This window comes from Tamandua tetradactyla, chromosome 9 (genome assembly GCF_023851605.1).
Source record: "Tamandua tetradactyla isolate mTamTet1 chromosome 9, mTamTet1.pri, whole genome shotgun sequence".
Classification (NCBI taxonomy): Eukaryota; Metazoa; Chordata; class Mammalia; order Pilosa; family Myrmecophagidae; genus Tamandua; species Tamandua tetradactyla.
Window position 1 is genome coordinate 35780616 of NC_135335.1, and position 17881 is coordinate 35798496.

Below are 17881 nucleotides of genomic sequence, written 5' to 3' on the forward strand. Positions count from 1 at the left end.
CTGAGCCCAGCCCTGAGCTGCAGAGACTGAGGGGCAGGAGAAGGAAAGCCTGGTTCCAGGAAGGGAGTGAGGGAAGGAGGGCTCCTAGGTTGAGGGTGAGCCCCGTGCCCAGGCCTGAAGTGAAGACGGGGAGGCTAGGAGCAGAGCAGCAGGGCTGCACCAATATAGGGGACCCTGGGGATAGGCAGGAAAGCAAAGGAGGGGTCAGACTCTGGGCCTGAGGGGCTGGGCTGGGGTAGGGGCTGTAAGCTGGGTCACAGAAGAAAGTGAAGAGCAGAGGTGCAGGGACAATGAAGGAGGTGGCCTGCCAGGGGCTGCTTGGGCAAAGGGTGCACAAAGCACTGAGAGCTGGGCAGGCCACCTTCCAAGTAGAGTCCAAGGCCAGGCAAAAAGCCATCAAAATGTGGGTGGAGAGGCCCTTACCTCGCTGTCGTGGAAGGGCTTGGAGCGGATGGTGAGGCTGCCCAGCTCAATGGACTTCTGGAACCGGGCGGGGATGTGCAGGCCCTGCAGCTTGTCGTAGGCCTGCCGGGCCAGCCTGTAGGCGCCCAGGGCTTTGCTCTGCTTGGCCAGGGTGAACAGCGTGTTCCTGACGGCAGGGGGTTAAGGACAGCAGAGGCCATGCTGGGCCTGGGCTGGTACTGCTCACCCTTGGAGGGGTCCCAGGGCAGGACGCAGCTCATACTGGGGCCAGCAGGGGAGGAGCGGGAGCCCAAAAGTGCATTTGCACATCTGTGAGGTGGAAGTAGGTTTCTCGGATATCAAGGCCCAGGGATTTTTCCAGAGCTAAACACAATGCAGTTTCCATTAATATTTTAACTTTGCTGAGGTTCTCTGGGCCACCCAACGGCTCATCTTGTACCCTCACCAGGTCCAAATGGTACTCTCGGCCTCAGCCCAGCCTTCCGGGCAAGTCCTTGGATGTCTGGCACCAGTGTCCTTGGGTGCCATCTCTGCTGGGTGGAGCCATCCCCAACTGCCCAGGGAGCACACAGGCACTTCCCTCTGCCTGCACCTCACCAGGGCTCCTTGGGCCACTTCAGTAGGGCTCAGTTGGTCTCTGGGCCCTCTTCTAAGCTTCTTGGCCTGGTGCTGACAAACTTTCATGCTTTCATCTCAGGTCACCTCAGACCCTGGCTATGCCCAGGCTGTGCCTGCATTTATTCCCTCTCCAGCCTGCTCTATGCCCGTCCCTGCTTTTCCCACAATTATTAGCCTCCTCCTCACTCTCCGCGCCCAACCCCGTTCTCCCCACCGCCCACACTGCCCCACACGGTACCCTGGAGCCAGGTGCCAGCAGTTATACGGATGACAGTTTCTTGTCTGCATCTCCTGTGGGAGCTCCTCAAAGTCAGGCGCTAGGCCCAAGGTCAGACCCAGAAAGGGGATGGGGGTGGGAATTTCAATCAGACTTTGAAAGTGGACTTTGTTGAAGTGAACCGAACTTGCTATAAAGGTTGGTTGCAGGTGCCCAGACCCCCCCAGGCTTGGTGGCCATTCTGGGGAAGACTGACCATCCAAAAGGCAGCAGGGGCCTTGGTCAAAGTACACCTCTATTTTGGGGGAGTTTCTCCTGAAATGTAAATGATGTACTTGGAACCTTAGAAACAAATCTTTACCAATTACCTCTGGACTCCCGGTTTTCCTTACAGAAAGGAGGGACTGGGACTGAGAGGAGGCTGAAGAAATCAGTGATATATAGACATGGATAGGTGGATAATTATGACTCTTTTAAAGGTCTTGTTCATTTCCCAATAGTCTCTGACAGCATACACCCTTCAGGCCTTCTCTCAGCTCAGAGTCCTCTCAGGGCTTCTCAGCTGCCAGGAAAGGAAAGGTGAATTTGCCAGGGAGGGACTCCAGGCTGTTCGGGGTCCCGCTGCCCTCTGTAGCCTTGCCCCCACACCAGGCCTGGCTTCAGCTCTCCCCCACACCATACTCTTTTTCTTCACACCTGTCCAGGTGCTGGGACTCCCCCTGGGACATCAATTTGACTGTCTTCCTTGGTTACATCAACCTTCAGAATGCTGTCACTTTCTCCAGGCAGCATTCCCTGACCATAGCCCAGGCCTAGGCCATTTTCTGTTAGAATATACATCCCACTGACCTGTCCTCAGGCCCTGCTATGTACTGCATGCCCACCGCCAGGCAGTGGCTCTGTCACCAGTGCCTGGCCTGAATTCAGACCCAGGCCTGATTCCAAAACCCAAGGACCTGCCTTTCTCCTGAGCTGCACTGCCTCTAGGGTTGCTAATGATTCCATTTCCTAAAGTTCTCTCTAATTAGTTACAAAAGAGATCTTTCATGCAATTTAGGAGGATGCACAAAATACGACACAGCAGGTACTCCATATATCCAGGCCGAACACCTCTCTACCCTGCCTTTCCCCCAGGAAATACCAGAAATTTCAAGTTGGAAGGCCTGGTGTTTCCTACATTGTCGGTCACTCATAGGTTCCGGGAGGACTCGGGAAAATGTGTTGGCCAGAGATCCATTGCTGGGCCCAGCCAAGAGTGGCCTGTAACTAAGCTTCTCTTCTCTTGGCACAGGTTCCTCAGCCTCCCTGGCTGAGCTGCTGCTACATAACACGGCAGTTGTAGGGCAAGCTCTCTCTCTTTTCCCTGAGGGCTGCTGGAGAGAGGGGAGTTTCTGCCAGGAAAGTGCTCTGGAAGGAACTTCTCGGGGCCATTAGACAAGAGGGATGGATGGAGTGTGGATATGAGAGAAAGGATACACTTTAGAGATGCCCAAGGGGGTGTCCTTGGTCAGGCTGTGCAGCAGGAACCTGGAGATGTTGAAAAGGGTTTCGGGAAGGTGGAAACTGAACGGCTCCTCCTGTAGTGAGAGAAAAGTCAACCTGGACTGAATTCTTTCATTAAATCACTGCTGAGCCAGGATAAAATGCAGTCACCAGTAATTCTGAGTTACTACAATAAGAGAGTGGCTCCATTTATTGAGCACTTACTATGTGCTGGGTGCTTTACATCCACTGTGTAATCTGGCCTCTAACACAACCTGTGAGGTATCCAATTTTATCCTCCCTGTTCTGAGGAAGAAACTGAGGCTCAGAAAGATGATTTGCCAAGTCAGCTGGCTAGAATAGAGCAGAGCTGGGATTCAGACCCAGGCCTGATTCCAAAACCCAAGGACCTGCCTTTCTCCTGAGCTGCACTGCCTCTAGGGTTGCTAATGATTCCATTTCCTAAAGTTCTCTCTAATTAGTTACAAAAGAGATCTTTCATGCAATTTAGGAGGATGCACAAAATACGAGTAAGCCTTTGATGCTTCTAACCCTTTATGGCATGAAATTGCATTCCTCTTCCTCACTTTCCAATAGCACCTGCCTGAGGCCCACCAAGCACGGTCCTGTGGAGTTTCTCCAACTGCTTGTCCGAGCTGACCCTGCACGTGGCACAGGCCCAACACGGAGAGGCACTGGATCTACATTAGTCGAGTAAATAGATCCTTGGTACCTAGAGGCTACCAGAAGCTCAGCACAGAAAACCACAGGGAATTTTCTATCAGGAGGTGGGTCATAAAAGGTTAGGAATACTCTGTTTTAAAGGAATCTGGCACGCTGTGTGCAAATAGAGACTGCTGATTTCCAATAAAGCTTCTGATGACGATGGTTAGAGAAGGCCAGCTGCCCTTCTCCTTCGCAAGCACTTGCATGGTCATAAACTGACATTTCTTTAGGAGATGTTGCAGGGCCTCATGGCCTAGCTAAGCCCCAGGGCAGAGCCCCTAATTGGCCTACATTCATGAGGATTCACTTTAACTTCTTCAGTTCAGAGCCCCAGCATTTTCTTTTTAGTTTCCACCTACAATTCTGTAGCCTTTGTTAGTCCCAAGAACCCAAGAAAATCTGAGGTAACATTCTTTTCTGGGTGAGAGACAGGAGGAAGCCTGCCTCTGGTTACACTGCACCAAGTGTAGGCGCTAAGAAATGTCCCAGAGAACAGAAGCAGTCTCAGGATTAGCACCTCTCCTCTGGGGAAGCAGTCGTGCATCTCAGGAAGGATCCAGCACTTTCCTTTTCTGGCTTATCTGAGTCAGTGCTACTCTGTGGGCCCTGATGCCAAACCCTAAAACACCACTTACCTCTGGGCCTTTGCATGTGCTGTGATCATTGTCAGGAATGCCCTCCCTCCTCCTTGGCACTGCCCCATTCTTGCTCATCTCTCTCAGCTTGGTTTTGGGGTTGCCTCTGCCAGGAAGCCTCCTCACAGTCCTCTAAGCTCTTCTCTTGAAGGAACCGTACTGTGACAGCTTACTTCCTTGCAGTCTCCTCCCTAGACTAGGTGGTCCTTAGGGGCAGGGACAGTGTCTTGTATGCCACTGGATCCTGAGGTCTCAGCACAGGGCCTGGCACACAATAGGATTTGTTGAAGGAATGAGCAGCTGAGGTAGAAGAGCCAGGGTTTAATGAGTGTGAGAGGGCAATATGCTCGTGGCACCACATGTATCCCGGAGCAGGCTCAGTGGATTAGGTAGAGGAGGTCCCTATCCCTAGCCCCCAAGTGCTGAGAAGGAGGGTGAAGAGCAAGGAGAGAAAAAGCCAGGCCCTGAAGAAGCTCAGGTAAACCGAGACTGAGCTGTGGCCCTGACTGTTGAGCTAAGTCAAGTTTGGGGTTACTTCCTTTGGTAGCTTTTCCCCAGACGAGCTCCTAATAGACATGGGGTCTCATCTCAGGCAAAGAGAAGACTGAGAGGGAAGATGAGGTCCCCGTGGCTGCTGATACCAGGGGGTAAGGAAGACTGACAGGCTGTAGGACCGATGGCTGACCAGGCCGAGCCTGTGAGAGATGTCCTCCTTGCTAGATTTTCCCAGGAGGTAAAGAGCATACAGAGAGTTCAGCACAAATTAGGGTGTAAGAACTGCCCAGGGTGGAAGGCAGGGCCTTTGAGGAGGTCAAGAAGTTGTGAACTGCTCAGACTGAAGGGGCACATGCTGCAGGAGGGCTGGTTTGGAGCCTTTGTCCTGGGCAGCAGTAACAGTAGGTGACATTGATGGAGGGTCCCTCCATGCCAGGGACCCTTCCTACGTTTTCCAAATTCACAATAACCCCAATGAGTAGGTTCTGCTCTTATCTTCATTTTACAAAGAAGGACACTGAAGCACAGAGAAGGCAAACAATTTGCTGGATGTCCCATGGTGGAGCTGGGGTGTGGGGCCAGAGGCCTGCTCCCAGGGTTCATACTCCAAACCAACACCCAGACTCAGGAGCAGCCTGCCTGGGTTCAAGTCCTGGCTCTGCCACTCATTAGCTGTGGAGCCTCACTGTTAAGTGCCTCAGTTTGCTCATCTGTAAAATAGGGATTACAGCCCCTACCTCACAGCCTTCTTGAAAGGATTAAATGAGTTGATACAATTAAGTATCAATCTTAGTGCATTGCCTGATATGTAGTAAGTGCTCAATAAAGGTTGGCTACTGTTGGATAAATCCTTCCAGTAAACTGGAAGTAAAAGGCACAGAGCCCTTCACAAAGGAGAGCTCACTCAACATTTACTGAGTGACAATGAGTGCTCAGGATGAGGAAGCTGTTGTCACCTGTTCCTCATGGCCATGGGACAGACTTAAATGGTGTCATCAGAAGAATCAGACTAAAAAGAATGGTTTGGGTCTCTGGAGATCAAGCCAATTCTCTTGTTTTGTAAAGAAGGGAACTAAGGTCCCAAGAAGGGAAGTGAATTGCTTGAGGACCCTCAACAAGTCAGTGGTAGGGCCAGTAAGGTAGCTTGAGCCTTTGGTTAGACCCAGGCCTTCACGTGTCTAGAGGAGGGGAACCCTACAGAACCTCCACCCCCTGATCGATTTTGGAAAGAGAGAGAGTTCTTTGTCTGGCTAATCCAGATTTTGCCTGAACTAAGCAACTAGATGTATTTTGGCTCCAGATTGCTAATTCAGAAGTCCACAGCTTGTTGCATGTTAAACTTATCCCCTGAAAAGGAGACCAGGATTTATCAGCAGCTTATTTTCTATTTAGAAACCTGCTGCCCTTTAGAATAGACCCAGAGCCCTACTCACCAGACGCCCCTTGGTGCCATCTCCCAGCCATCTTACCGTGTACCGCTGAATAGCATGGTAGCCATGGTACAGCTCGGCCAGGTGTTGAAAGTGATGGAACTTGCTGAGCATGGCATCCTTCTGAGCAGGATCTGCTGTGTACAGCGGTTGGGGTGTGAGGGCAGGGCGGAGAAGAAACGTTAAACTGTGTCTATGGCTGCTGCCTGGCCACAGGAGGCAGGGCTGGGGGATGGCATCACTCCTATGTGGGTTCTTCCTCAACACAGCGCCCAGCCCAGGGAGCTAGGGTGGAGAGATGCAGTAACGGGGGATGCTCTGCTTAGGGCTGGCCACCCAAGGCACATGGCCAGTAAGAGCTGGAAGACACTACTCTCCTGCTCTCCCAACTCTCCCACCACTCCCTACTAGGTCATCCCACTGGGGGATCACTAGCCCCGGAGATGTCAGAGGAACCTGGTGGGGACGAGGATAGGCAGAAGTCAGTTTTATTCATGCCCATCTGTGGATCTGTGCTTGGCACTTCTTTTCAGAAACATGAACCACTGGCCAGAATGGTGAAAATGCCAGCTTACATTTGTACTGGACAGTTTCAAACTCTACCCTGGGCTTCTGTGATGTGACTAATGTTTACCCATTAATCAGCAGGGCAGGGTCTCCCCCAGAACACAGGTGGGGATGGAGAGGCCAAGGTGGCAGTTGTGACTTGCTGCAAGTCACTTAGCTGCCTCCAATTCCAATATTTTTTCCATTCCTGCACACCAGCCTTGGTCCGGGGAGAAGAATATCTTCCCCTCCCAACTCACTCCAAACTCTCAGTGCATCATGGGAAGTCTTGTGAATGAAAGCAACATGGAAGCAATTTTTCTGCCTGGGATGAATGAGAATCTGGAGTGTGTTATTATAAAGTGATCTCTTTTTTATCTTCTCATTTAATTCAATTAATAAAAAAAAAGGACAACAGTGCTCACCAGGGTCCTGCTATGAGTTCCCAGATAGCACGGTAGAGATATGTTCTGAATTAGTAACTTGAGGACAGGACCTCCTACCCATGACCTCAGCACAGTCCTTATACCATCTTTACTGTTTAGGGGCAAACTGGAAAAAGATTATAACCAGATTCTGCTGCTGCAAGACAGGGTTATGGACAATACACAAAGTAAACAAGCCCAGAGCTTTAATTAAAATGTCCCAGCTCCTTCGATGCTTATCTTGGTGCCAGAGCAGAGCTGGGGAAACGAGTGGCCTCAATGCTGTTTACTTACCTTGCGCTATATCGAGGCACTGCATGGACAGCATCCAGAAATAATAGGCTGCGTCGTTAAATCTGCTCTCCACCACGGCATTGTGCGTGAGCTGTTCCAGCACCCGCACCGCGTCCCCCTGCCGCCCGGCCTTGTGGAATGCTAGAGGGGCACAAAAGTACACACCATTGGGGAGTCAGACAAGGAGGGAGGATGGAATCATGTGGGGTTTGTAAAGGGCTGCTTTGGAACTAGGGCACTTATCGGAGCATCTGTAGAGCTCTGTTGCCGGGATGCCGGCTCTCAGGCCGGAGGCTATAAATAACCAAGGCTACATCCTGAAAAAGTACAGTCAGTTATATTCTTTTTTGGCTGGGAAAAGGCCTTGTTGCTTTGGAAAGGCAAGGCAAGAAGAAAATCCCAAGGGGGCATTCTTTTTTTAAAAAAAAACAACAACTTTTTATTGTAGTAACATATATACAACCACAAATTTCCTTTTTAAAATATTTTCAAATATGCAATTCAGTGATGTTAACTACATTCACCATACTGTGTTACCATCACCAGCATCCATTACTTTTCATCACCTCAAACAGAAACTCTGCATCCATTAAGCAAAAACCCTCCATTCCCCTCCCCCCTGGTCCCTGGTAACCTCTAATCTACTGTTTCTGTGAATTTGATTATTCTAGGTATTTCATATAAGCAAGATTATAAAATATTCGTCTTTTTGTGTATGGCTTATTTCACTCAACATGATATCTTTAAGGTTCACCCATGTTGTTACATGTTATCAGAACTTCATTCTTTTTAATGGCTGAATAATTCTTTTGTATTGATATACCACATTTTGTTTACCCATTACATCAGCTGAGGGACACTGGGTTGCTTCTATCTTTCGGCAATTGTGAATAATGCTGCTATGAACATTGGTATACAAATATCTGTTCGAGTCCCTGATTTCAATTCTTTGGGATACATAACAAGAAATAGGATTGCCGGGTCATATGGTAATTCTATGTTCAGCTTTCTGAGGAATCACTAAACTGTTTTCACAGCGGCTGCACCATTTTATAATCCCTACCAACATGTATAAATGTTCCAATTTCTCTATATCTTTGTCAACACTCGTTATTTTCCATTTTTTAAATAACAGCCTTCCTAGTGGGTGTGAAGTGGTATCCCATTGTGGTTTGGATTTACATTTCCCTGATGACCAGTGATGTTGAGCATCTTTTCATATGCTTACCAGCTATTTGTATATTTTCTTTGGAAAAATATCAATTCAAGTCTTTTGCCCATTTTTCAATTGGATTCTCTTTTTGTTTTTGTGTTGTAGCAGTTCTTTACATATTCTGGATATTAAACCATGTACTGGATATCAGATATATGGTTAGTAATTATTGTCTTTCATTCCCTAGGTTTTATCACTTTCTTTATAATGTCCTTTGATGTACAAGTTTTCAATTTTGATGAAGTCCATTTGATGCATTTTTTCTTTTAGTGTCACATCTAAGAAATGATTGTCAAATCTATTCTGAAGGTTTCCCCCTTTTATTTATTTTTATTTTATTTCTAGGTATTTCTCCTAAGAATTCTATGGTTTTAGCTCCTATGTTTAAGTTCTTGATCCCTTCAGGGTTAATTTTTGTATATCGTGTGAGGTAGGGATCTAATGTCATTCTTTCACATGTGGATATTCAGTTTTCCCAATAACATTTGTTGAAGGAATCGTTCTTTCCTCAGTTAATACACTTGGCACCCATGTCGAAAATCAATTGGCAATAGACGATGGGTTGAGTGTAAAATCTTAATTCTATTCCACTGGTCTATGTGTCTTTCTTTATGCCAGTACCACACTATTTTGATTACTGTGGCTTTGTGGTAAGTGCTGAAATTGGGAAGTGTGAGACCTCCAGCTTTGCCCTTTTTTAATATGGATTTTGCTATTTGGGACCCCTTGTAATTCCATATGAATTTGAGGATTAGCTTTTCCATTTCTGCAGAAAAGGCTGTTGGGGCTTTGTCTAGGGTTGCTGACAGGCCATTCTTGCTCAGCCAACACCTAAAGACCTCTGAGGACAAATTTCAGGGCAAAGCATGAGGATGACACTTTTGACCCCATCAGTTAGATTTTACTCCCTTTTACATTCTAGGGCAAAGCTGTATGACACTTGAGGTGGTACTAATAAGACCTGATTTGTATCAGGCCCAGCAGTTTACAAAGTGTGTTTTGTTACTGATTATCTTACTGGATCATTGCAACAGACTTATGAAGAAGGGAATGTTATCCCTTTTTTATGGGCAATTCAATGAGCTTCAAGGTAAAGGTAAAGTGGGATGCACCAGGTCTCAGATCTGAGCCCAAACTCAAATAGTAAGTCAGTCTCCAGCTGCGTGCTTTTTGACGACAACCACTAAAGATCTGGCTTGCTTCTCACAACCAAACATTTGTGAAAACAAGCACAAAATCTCTAAGACATTCATACATTCATTTAACAGAAATTTCCCGAGCACCTACCATGTGGCCAGTCGCACTGGAGGCTGCCACTGAAACCCTTCTGACAGGGACCCTTGCCCACACTGAGCATTCAAATGATCCAATCTGCTTTTAGGGAAGGTAAAAGGTCTTATCTTTGTTCCATTCTCATCTCCAGTTTCTTGTCTGAGTACCAAGTTACTATGGCAATGGATTCTTGGAAGGGCAGACACAGACAGATGGATAGGTTGATGTGTTTTGCCCAAACATGCAGATATTTCGCAACTGGGTACTCTGGAAATGCTGAAGGGGAGAGACTCGCTGTCCTTCAGGGGGCTTTCAGCTGGGGAGCTCCAGCCAGGAGACATTTGTTCTGCAATGTGTCCGGAGGTGGCAACTGTTACCATATAGAAGTATAAATGAGACACTATGGAATATGACACACCGAAGTTCAATTAGAAGACTTCCTAAACAGGCAGCAAAACACAGACAGGAGGAGGCTTTCTGGTAGGCGGTCCCTGGTCTCATTCTGGCTCTGTGGTTTGGTTCGCTAGCTTGGTGACACTGCAGAGCACAGTTAGCCTCCGTGTCTCTGCAGGACTGTTGGGAAGAGCCAAGGTTATGTAGGTTAAAGGCCCAGTCAGTGCCAGACACAGAGAAGGCAGCAATCCTTCAAATCCTTATGAATATTTTCTGTGAAAGCTCAACACTCCCTCTCACTCCTGTTTCAGATGCTGCCACCCCTCACATGTTACCCCTTTTACTAGTAAGACACCGAGGAGCACAGGTCACCCAGTATGTCTGATCCAGAAACAGAATCTGTGTCTCTGCTCATGGGTGGCAAGAACTCTGGGCCTGCCACAGCACAGGACATATTTTGTCCTCACAGTACTCTGGCTTGAATCCCCTCTCGGCCACTTTCTAGCTGTGTGACTTCAGACAAATAAATCCCTTTACCTCTCATCAGTTTTCTCATCTGCAAAATGGGAATAATGACAGTGGTACCTCCACTAGAGGGTTGCTGTGAGGATTAAGTGAGAGAATACCCTGACGTGCACAGAGCCTTCTGCTTGGCACACTGAGGCAGAGAAGAGGTGGGCCCTGCCTGCAGTCAGGCTGCAGTGAGTGATGACTGCCACTGCCTGCTCCAAGCCCATGCTCTTGCCACTGCTCCACAGTCTTTTGCCACCACACATATCATGGCCCAGGAGAAGTCTCCTGTTTTGGGACCTGTGGAGGGAAGGAACTTGGTGGACTTCCTGAAACATAAGCCTTGGCAGTGGCTCCTCCTGCCCCCTCCAAGGTGCCAGGTAGTGTGGCCTACCTTTCTGGGCTTCCTCAAAACGATCGTGCTCTGCCAGCCACTGAGCATAGGGTACATAGATGTCATCCTTGAACTCGGGATGCTTCTCACCCAAAGCAAAGGCCTAAAGGAAGGGAGCAAATGCATGAACAAAGCAGCCCCTGCGGCCCCCATGGAAACACCACACTTGGCTGAATCCATCAGGGATGTCATATTTTCCCAGCCTGGCAACTCAGAAGGGGAGAGTGCCACCCCCCACTAACACCCCCTAAAATGCAAAAACAAATCAGCTCTTTGAAAACAAAAGGCAATTAACAGCAATATGCAAGCGACTGGATTCAATAACAACACAGTCTGTTTCTGGACCACAGAGGCGGCACAGAATCGGAAACATTTTATTTTGAGGGTTTGCGTGGGCTCCTGTAGTGCTGCAAACAGATTTCTTTTAATTGCAGGCGACACCTAAGGAAACAGAATTGACATTATCTTCATCACGGCTTATGGACTTGCTGCTGTATGGGATATGGTGACTGCTTTGCCAGAGCCCCACAGCCACCTGTCAGGTCCTTTCTCATTTTAAAGAAAAACGACTAGGAGAACCGGAAACAGTAGGGGAAACTGTTCACGGCCAGAACTAGGAAAATGTTTGCCTGAGGCACAGTAAGGAATGAATGATTCCAGGATGCTTTAATTTATGCTGCTCGATAGATATCTTTCTGATAAATTTATTTTGAAAAGCCATTATTCCCTCTGTCATAGGCCCCATCCATTCTTACCAGTGACCTCGTCACCTCACCAAATGGAGTCGTCAGACAGGTCTTACCAAAAAGGTCGTGCTGTTCTATCTCTAAAGGAAAGTGGGGTGGGGTGAGAGGCAAGCACTGTGACGCAGCCTCTAATCCTCAGATGAGGTGGATTCCTCTCCAGAGGACACACTGGCTGCTTCTTCCAGCCTCAAACTGGCCACTGTTCTAGCCCACGTGGCTAATTCTCACCTGTCCCCCTCACCCAGAGTTGTCAAAATGAAGGACAAGAAGAAGAGGTAAGGAGCTGGCCCTTGAAATGGCTCTGGCAGCCCTGTGCCTGGGAAGTACAGATGGCATTTTCTGCCAAAATGCCACCCAGCAGGTTTTAAATGTCAGACAGGTGCGTCTCTATGCTAGGCATGTGAGAGCCTCGGGTGCCAGCCAGAGGCAGGTTAGACCAATGGTGGGCAGTGAGGTGGGCATGTCCATGCTCACTTCCCTGGTGCCTCCCCCAGTTCCTTCTGCACAGCTGGCAGTCAGCAAAGATTTTCAGAACAAATGAATAAATTAATGAACGAACAAACAAGTGGAATGCTAGGACCGCAAAGACAATCCCAGATACTCTGGCTCAGAGAACCCAAGGTTAAGTCTCCCGACTGCCAGGCTAATGTACATTCCCATAATGCAGGTGGCTATTCTCCACCCACACTCCAAAAGTCCCCTTCTCATCACCTGCCTATTTCTGATGGTTCAGGAGGGGACACCCCAATCCATGAAAAGCACTCTACCCTTACCTCGTCCCAGTGCTGGGTCTCCACATGCAGCTGCACCAAGGACTTCAGGTCCCCAATCTTCATGTAGGTCTCGGCAGCATAGGCTGGGTTGTCTAGCTTCTTAAAGTAGTGTGCGCACATCAGCAGGGGCTCCCGCTCAGCCCTGTCCAACTTACGGGCAATGTCGATTAACCTAGAGAGGCAGAAACCAGTCCCTAGGAAAGGAGCCTGGTGGGAGGAAGCACCCTGGGGCTTCTTGAGGGAGGTTCTGCATCTGATTCGTCTTGATGTCCCTAATGCTTCACCTGGGGTCACAACTCCCATGAGGTACACGACACTCCAGAAGCCTTGACTTGGTGAGAGCAAGAGGCTACCTGCTAAAAAACACCACCTCTTCCCCAGCAGGTGCCCTGCCCAGCAGTTAACTAATCTACCGGGCAGGTTCTAGGGAGAGAGACAAATGCCTACTGAGCCTACAGGTTAGTAAGCACAGTACCATGAGCTTTCCCATGTGTGATCTTTTCTAATCTTCACAACCCTAAGAAGCGGTTTCTGTTATTTCCATTTTATAGATGAGATGACTGAGGCCTAGGGTGAACATGGAGTAACTTGAGACCCTGCAGCCAGGAAATGGGTGAGTGCTCTTTCCACCAATGTTTTCAAAATTCTCACAGAAAAATAGAGGCAAGAGTCTGAGAGTTCTCTGGGTGACAGGGCCTCTGGAGGAAGAGGCAGGAAGGGATGTTTGGGGCCTGCTCTGAGCTCTGGAAATGCTTACATGTGCCCCTCCTCCTGGCCAAGGTGCTGACCAACTCCCAGAGGAGGGTCCTGGTGGCCAGTTGGCTCATCACTTCTTCCCAGGGTGACCAGCCCTCCCACTGCTCTGTGGGGATGTGAGGGCTGGATGGAATGTGCTTCTTCTCTCTGGTCAGCCTGGGGTTTGGGTCAAACCAGCACTCCCAGGGGGAACTGGCGCTACCTAGCCTGCTCTTTGAGAGGAAGGAAGGGGGTAGCAGCTGTAACAGATTCTTCTTAGAGACAGGCAAGCTCAGGGAGGCCTGTCAATCTGTACTTAGAATAATAATCGCTTCTAAAAATAACACTACCCAGCAGAGAAGGGACACATTTTTAGGAAAAAGTGGCACAGGCAGTGCCTTAAATCATCCCTCACCCTACCCTAATCGAACCAAATGTTCCTGGAGGGGCACCTTTTACAACCAGACCTGGGAAAGGGACAGAAAATGCTTAAGGTCTCTTTTCTGAACTAGTTAAATATCCCAGGGGAAATCTGATCAATATCACTTACAGATAAAAGTGGATATGAAAAACCAGAGACAAGGCCCCAAATCTACCTGGCTCTCTCCCATACCATACCTTTTGTAAAGAGAATAACTTGGGGAGCAAAATCTATTTTTCTCTCCAAGAAACTTTGTTGTTGGGAAAGAAGAGAGCGAAGCAGGTCCCTTGGTGTAAGTCTGTGTGTGCATCCCCACATGGGTGTTTCAGGGGGTGTTGACTGTGACTATTAAACCATTTCCCCAAGTACCACTGTACCCCTGCTGCCTCATGGGCCTCAGTGTTATTCCAGGACAACTAACAGCCTGAAGGCTCAGCCTAAGCCAACCTCAGATGCCCTCTCCCGACTCCCAGCCATCACTACTCTGCCAGCTGTGGCAGCCCATATATAGGCACAAGTGTGAAGCCCACTTCCCTTGACCAAAGGAGGGGAAAACCCTCATGGTCTGAGGCTTGATGAACCCCAAAACTTAATTCATCATCTCTCTGCATAAGCCCCTGCCCTGAACCCAAGCCTCTTCCTCTCTTCTCCGTCTTGGCTAGTGGCACTGCCCACCACTGGAGGTCAAGGCTCCAACTGACTCCTCTGACTCCCTATCCCCACCAGATGCCAAGCACAGTTGGGCCCCATCCAGCTCCTTCAGGCTTCTTACACCCTTGGCCATGTAGACTGCTGGCCCACTGCAGTGGCCCTTCATCTATACTCCCGTTTCAGCTTTTCTTCCATCTGCATCCCCTGCCTGAGTGCTCTTCCAACTGCTTGATACTGACCAGGTTCTCCCTTGAGTATGTCCTCAACTGTCTACTGACAAATCCAAACTCCTCAGTTTGGCATGCGAGGTGCTGCCCAATCTGGCCAGCCTACCCACCCTACTTGCATCCAGCCTTCCTCCAGACATCCTGAATTCCAACCACAGCAGACTCTCTTTGTTCAGGTTGTTCTTCCTACCTGCATTTCCTTCCCCTTTCCTACCCTTCCTGCCTCTTGAAATTCTTCAAGGCCCTTCATGCAAAGACTTTTGAGAATCACAAATTGATTTCTGACAAGGAGGCCAAGTCCAGTTAGTAGGGCAAGAATAGTCTCTTTAACAAATGGTGCTGGGGAAACTACACGTCCTTATACAAAAGAATGAAAGTGGACCTCTACCTCACAGCATATACAAAAATTAACTCAAAATGGATCAAAGACTTAAGTTATAGGAACTAAGAACTATAAAACTATAAGAAAACATTGGGAAGTATCTTTATGACCTTGTGTTAGGCAATGATTTCTGAGACTATACCAAAAAACAAACACCAGAAGTAAAAAAAACAGATAAATTGGACTTAATCAAAACTTTGTGCATCAAAGGACTTCATAATGAAAGTAAAAAAGACAACAGAAAAGGAGAAAATATTTGGAAACTATAGGTCTGATAAGGGTTAACTATCCAGAATATATAAAGAAATCCTACAACTCAACAACAAAAAGACAACTCAATCAAAAAGTAGATAAAAGGCGTGAAGACATTTTTTTCAGAGAGATATACAAATGGGCAATAAGCACACAAAAAGATGCTCAATATCACTGGCCATCAGGGAAATGAAAATCAAAACCATAATGAGATACCGTTTCACATCCACTAGAATGGCTACTATTACAAAAATGAAAAATAACAAGAGTTGAAGAGGATGTGGAGAATGAAGGAAACGTCATTCATTTTTGGTGGGAATGTAAAATGATGCAGCTGCTGGGGAAAACAGTTTGGCAGTTTCTCAGAAAGGTAAACACACAGAACTACCATAAGACCTAGCAATCTCACTTCAATTGCCAAAAGATGGAACAACAAGTGTCTATCAACTGATGAATGGATAAACAAAATGTTGTATATACATACAATGGAATATTATTCAGCATTAAAAAGGAATGAAGTTCTGATACATGCAACATCATGGATCAACCTTGAAGATATCATGTTGATGATATGGTTTAATAAGCCAGACACAAAAGGACAAATCTTGTATGATCTCACTGTTTCAAAACTACTGGAATAAACAAATTCATAGAATCAGAATTTAGAGTCCAGGTTACTAGAGGACAGGTTGGGGATAAGAAATGGGGAGTCACTGCACAATTAGTACAGAGTTTCTGTTTCAGGTGATGGAAAAGTTTTGGTAATGGAGGGTGGTGATGGTACCATGACATCGTGGATGTAATTAACTCCAGTGAATTATAAATTAAAGTATAGTTAAAAGGGGGAAATTTTATGTTGTATCAATATTACCAGAATAAAATTGTAAAAAATAGGACTGTGCAACACAGTGAACCCTAATGTAAATGAAGGATTACAGCTAACAGTATAACTATAATAATATTATTTTTTAATAAGGTACAGTTTAATGAGTTTTGGCAAATATATACAGTAAAGTAACCACCACTACAGTCAAGATGTAGAATATTTTCATCACCCCAAAATGTTCGCCTGCTTCCCCTTTGAAAAAAGGATTGGATAAAGGTCATGCCACTAGCCCGTTCATGGGAGCAGAGGGAGAAGTCTGAGTTAATTAGCATGAGGTTGCAGACTGTTAAGTGATACAGGTTCTCCAAAAAAGGGAGACAGGTGAAGTTTCTCAATGAAGTTGTTCCTCAATCTTGGCTGCATACTAAAATCACTGGGAAGACTCTGTTTTCCCCACAATATCATATAACTGTGCATTTATGATCACAATCGACTTTTTTTGAGTGTGAAAAATAACATATATACAAAAAAGCAATAAATTTCAAAGCACATCACAACAATTAGTTGTAGAACAGATTTCAGAGTTTGGTATGGGTTACAGATCCACAATTTCAGGTTTTTGCTTCTAGCTGCTCTTAGATACCAGAGACTAAAAGAAATATCAATATAATGATTCAGCACTCATACTCATTTGTTAAACCCTACCTTCTCTGTCTAACTCCACCATCACCTTTGATCTTTCTCCCACTCTTTAGAGGTTGTGGATTGTGCCCATTCTAACTTTTTCACATTGGAGGGGGCTGTTGATAATATGGAATAGGGGGAGGGAAGTAGTCGATGTTCTGGAAAAGCTGGCCCCTCTGCATTTCAGGACTTATCTAGTCCAGGGATCCATCTGGAGGTTGTAGGTTTCTTGCAAGTTACCCTACTGCATAGAACCTTTGTAGAATCTTAGATAATGCCCTAGATGTTCATTAGGCAGGAATGGTTTTAGTTGGGGTTTGGCAAGTTATGATAGGTAGCAATGTCTAACTGAAGCTTGCATAAGAATGACCCCCAGAGTAGCCTCTCAACTCTATTTGAACTCTCTCAGCCTCTGATACCTTGTTATACTTTTTCCCCCCTTTTGGTCAGGATGGCATTGTTGATCCCACAGTGCCAGGGCTAGACTCATTCCTGGGAGTATTCTCTCTTGCTGCCAGAGAGACTTTCACCCCTGGTTGTCATGTCCCACATAGACGGAGGGCAATGGTTTCACTTACAGAGTTGGAATTAGAGAGAGAGGCCACATCTAAGCAGCATAAGAGGTCCTCTGGAGGTGACTCTTAGGCACACCTATAAGTAGGCTATGGTTCTCTGCTATAAACATAAACTTCACAAGGACAGGCTTCAAGATCCAGGGTTTGGCCTATTGATTTGGGTGTCCCTAATGTTTGACACAGTATCAGGGATTTCCCCCGTGGTAAAGTTTAATAATTCCATATTTTCTCTCTCATTCCTCAAAGAACTTTGCCAATACTTTTTGATTATCTGCTTAATATACTGTGGGATGCATCCAGGCATTACATTAAGTTATCCAGGATTAAAGACCCTCATTCTTACTCTGAGCAAACTGTGTCTGGATTAAGTGATCTATCCAGGTAGGTTGAATTAGATTATGTGCTACAGAAAATTTAGGTTCTGGACAAAATAAACCTCTCTTACTTTGGTCTCAAAGAGTAGATGAAGTTCTAAAATATAGACAATGTCTTCCTTACCCCTGTATTCTGAATTGCCTTAATCCCGACCTGATCAG

At 46.9% G+C, this 17881-nt stretch overlaps 1 protein-coding gene across 7 annotated transcripts in view; it reads right to left on the minus strand.

Annotated features, from left to right (window-relative positions):
• IFT122 (intraflagellar transport 122) overlaps positions 1–17881 on the minus strand; it is a 134379-nt gene that overhangs the window by 4030 nt on the left and 112468 nt on the right. For 3 of the 7 annotated variants that reach the window (XM_077116479.1, XM_077116477.1, XM_077116481.1), the window contains 6 exons: positions 12593–12764; positions 11074–11176; positions 7292–7432; positions 6066–6163; positions 2735–2835; positions 424–589 (listed from right to left, as the gene is read on the minus strand). In XM_077116479.1, coding sequence (XP_076972594.1) covers positions 424–589; positions 2735–2835; positions 6066–6163; positions 7292–7432; positions 11074–11176; positions 12593–12764 — 781 coding nt within the window. Of the gene's footprint in view, positions 1–423; positions 590–2734; positions 2858–6065; positions 6164–7291; positions 7433–11073; positions 11177–12592; positions 12765–17881 lie in introns of those variants that run through there. The other 4 variants (XM_077116480.1, XM_077116478.1, XM_077116483.1 and 1 more) reach the window with 3 other exon arrangements.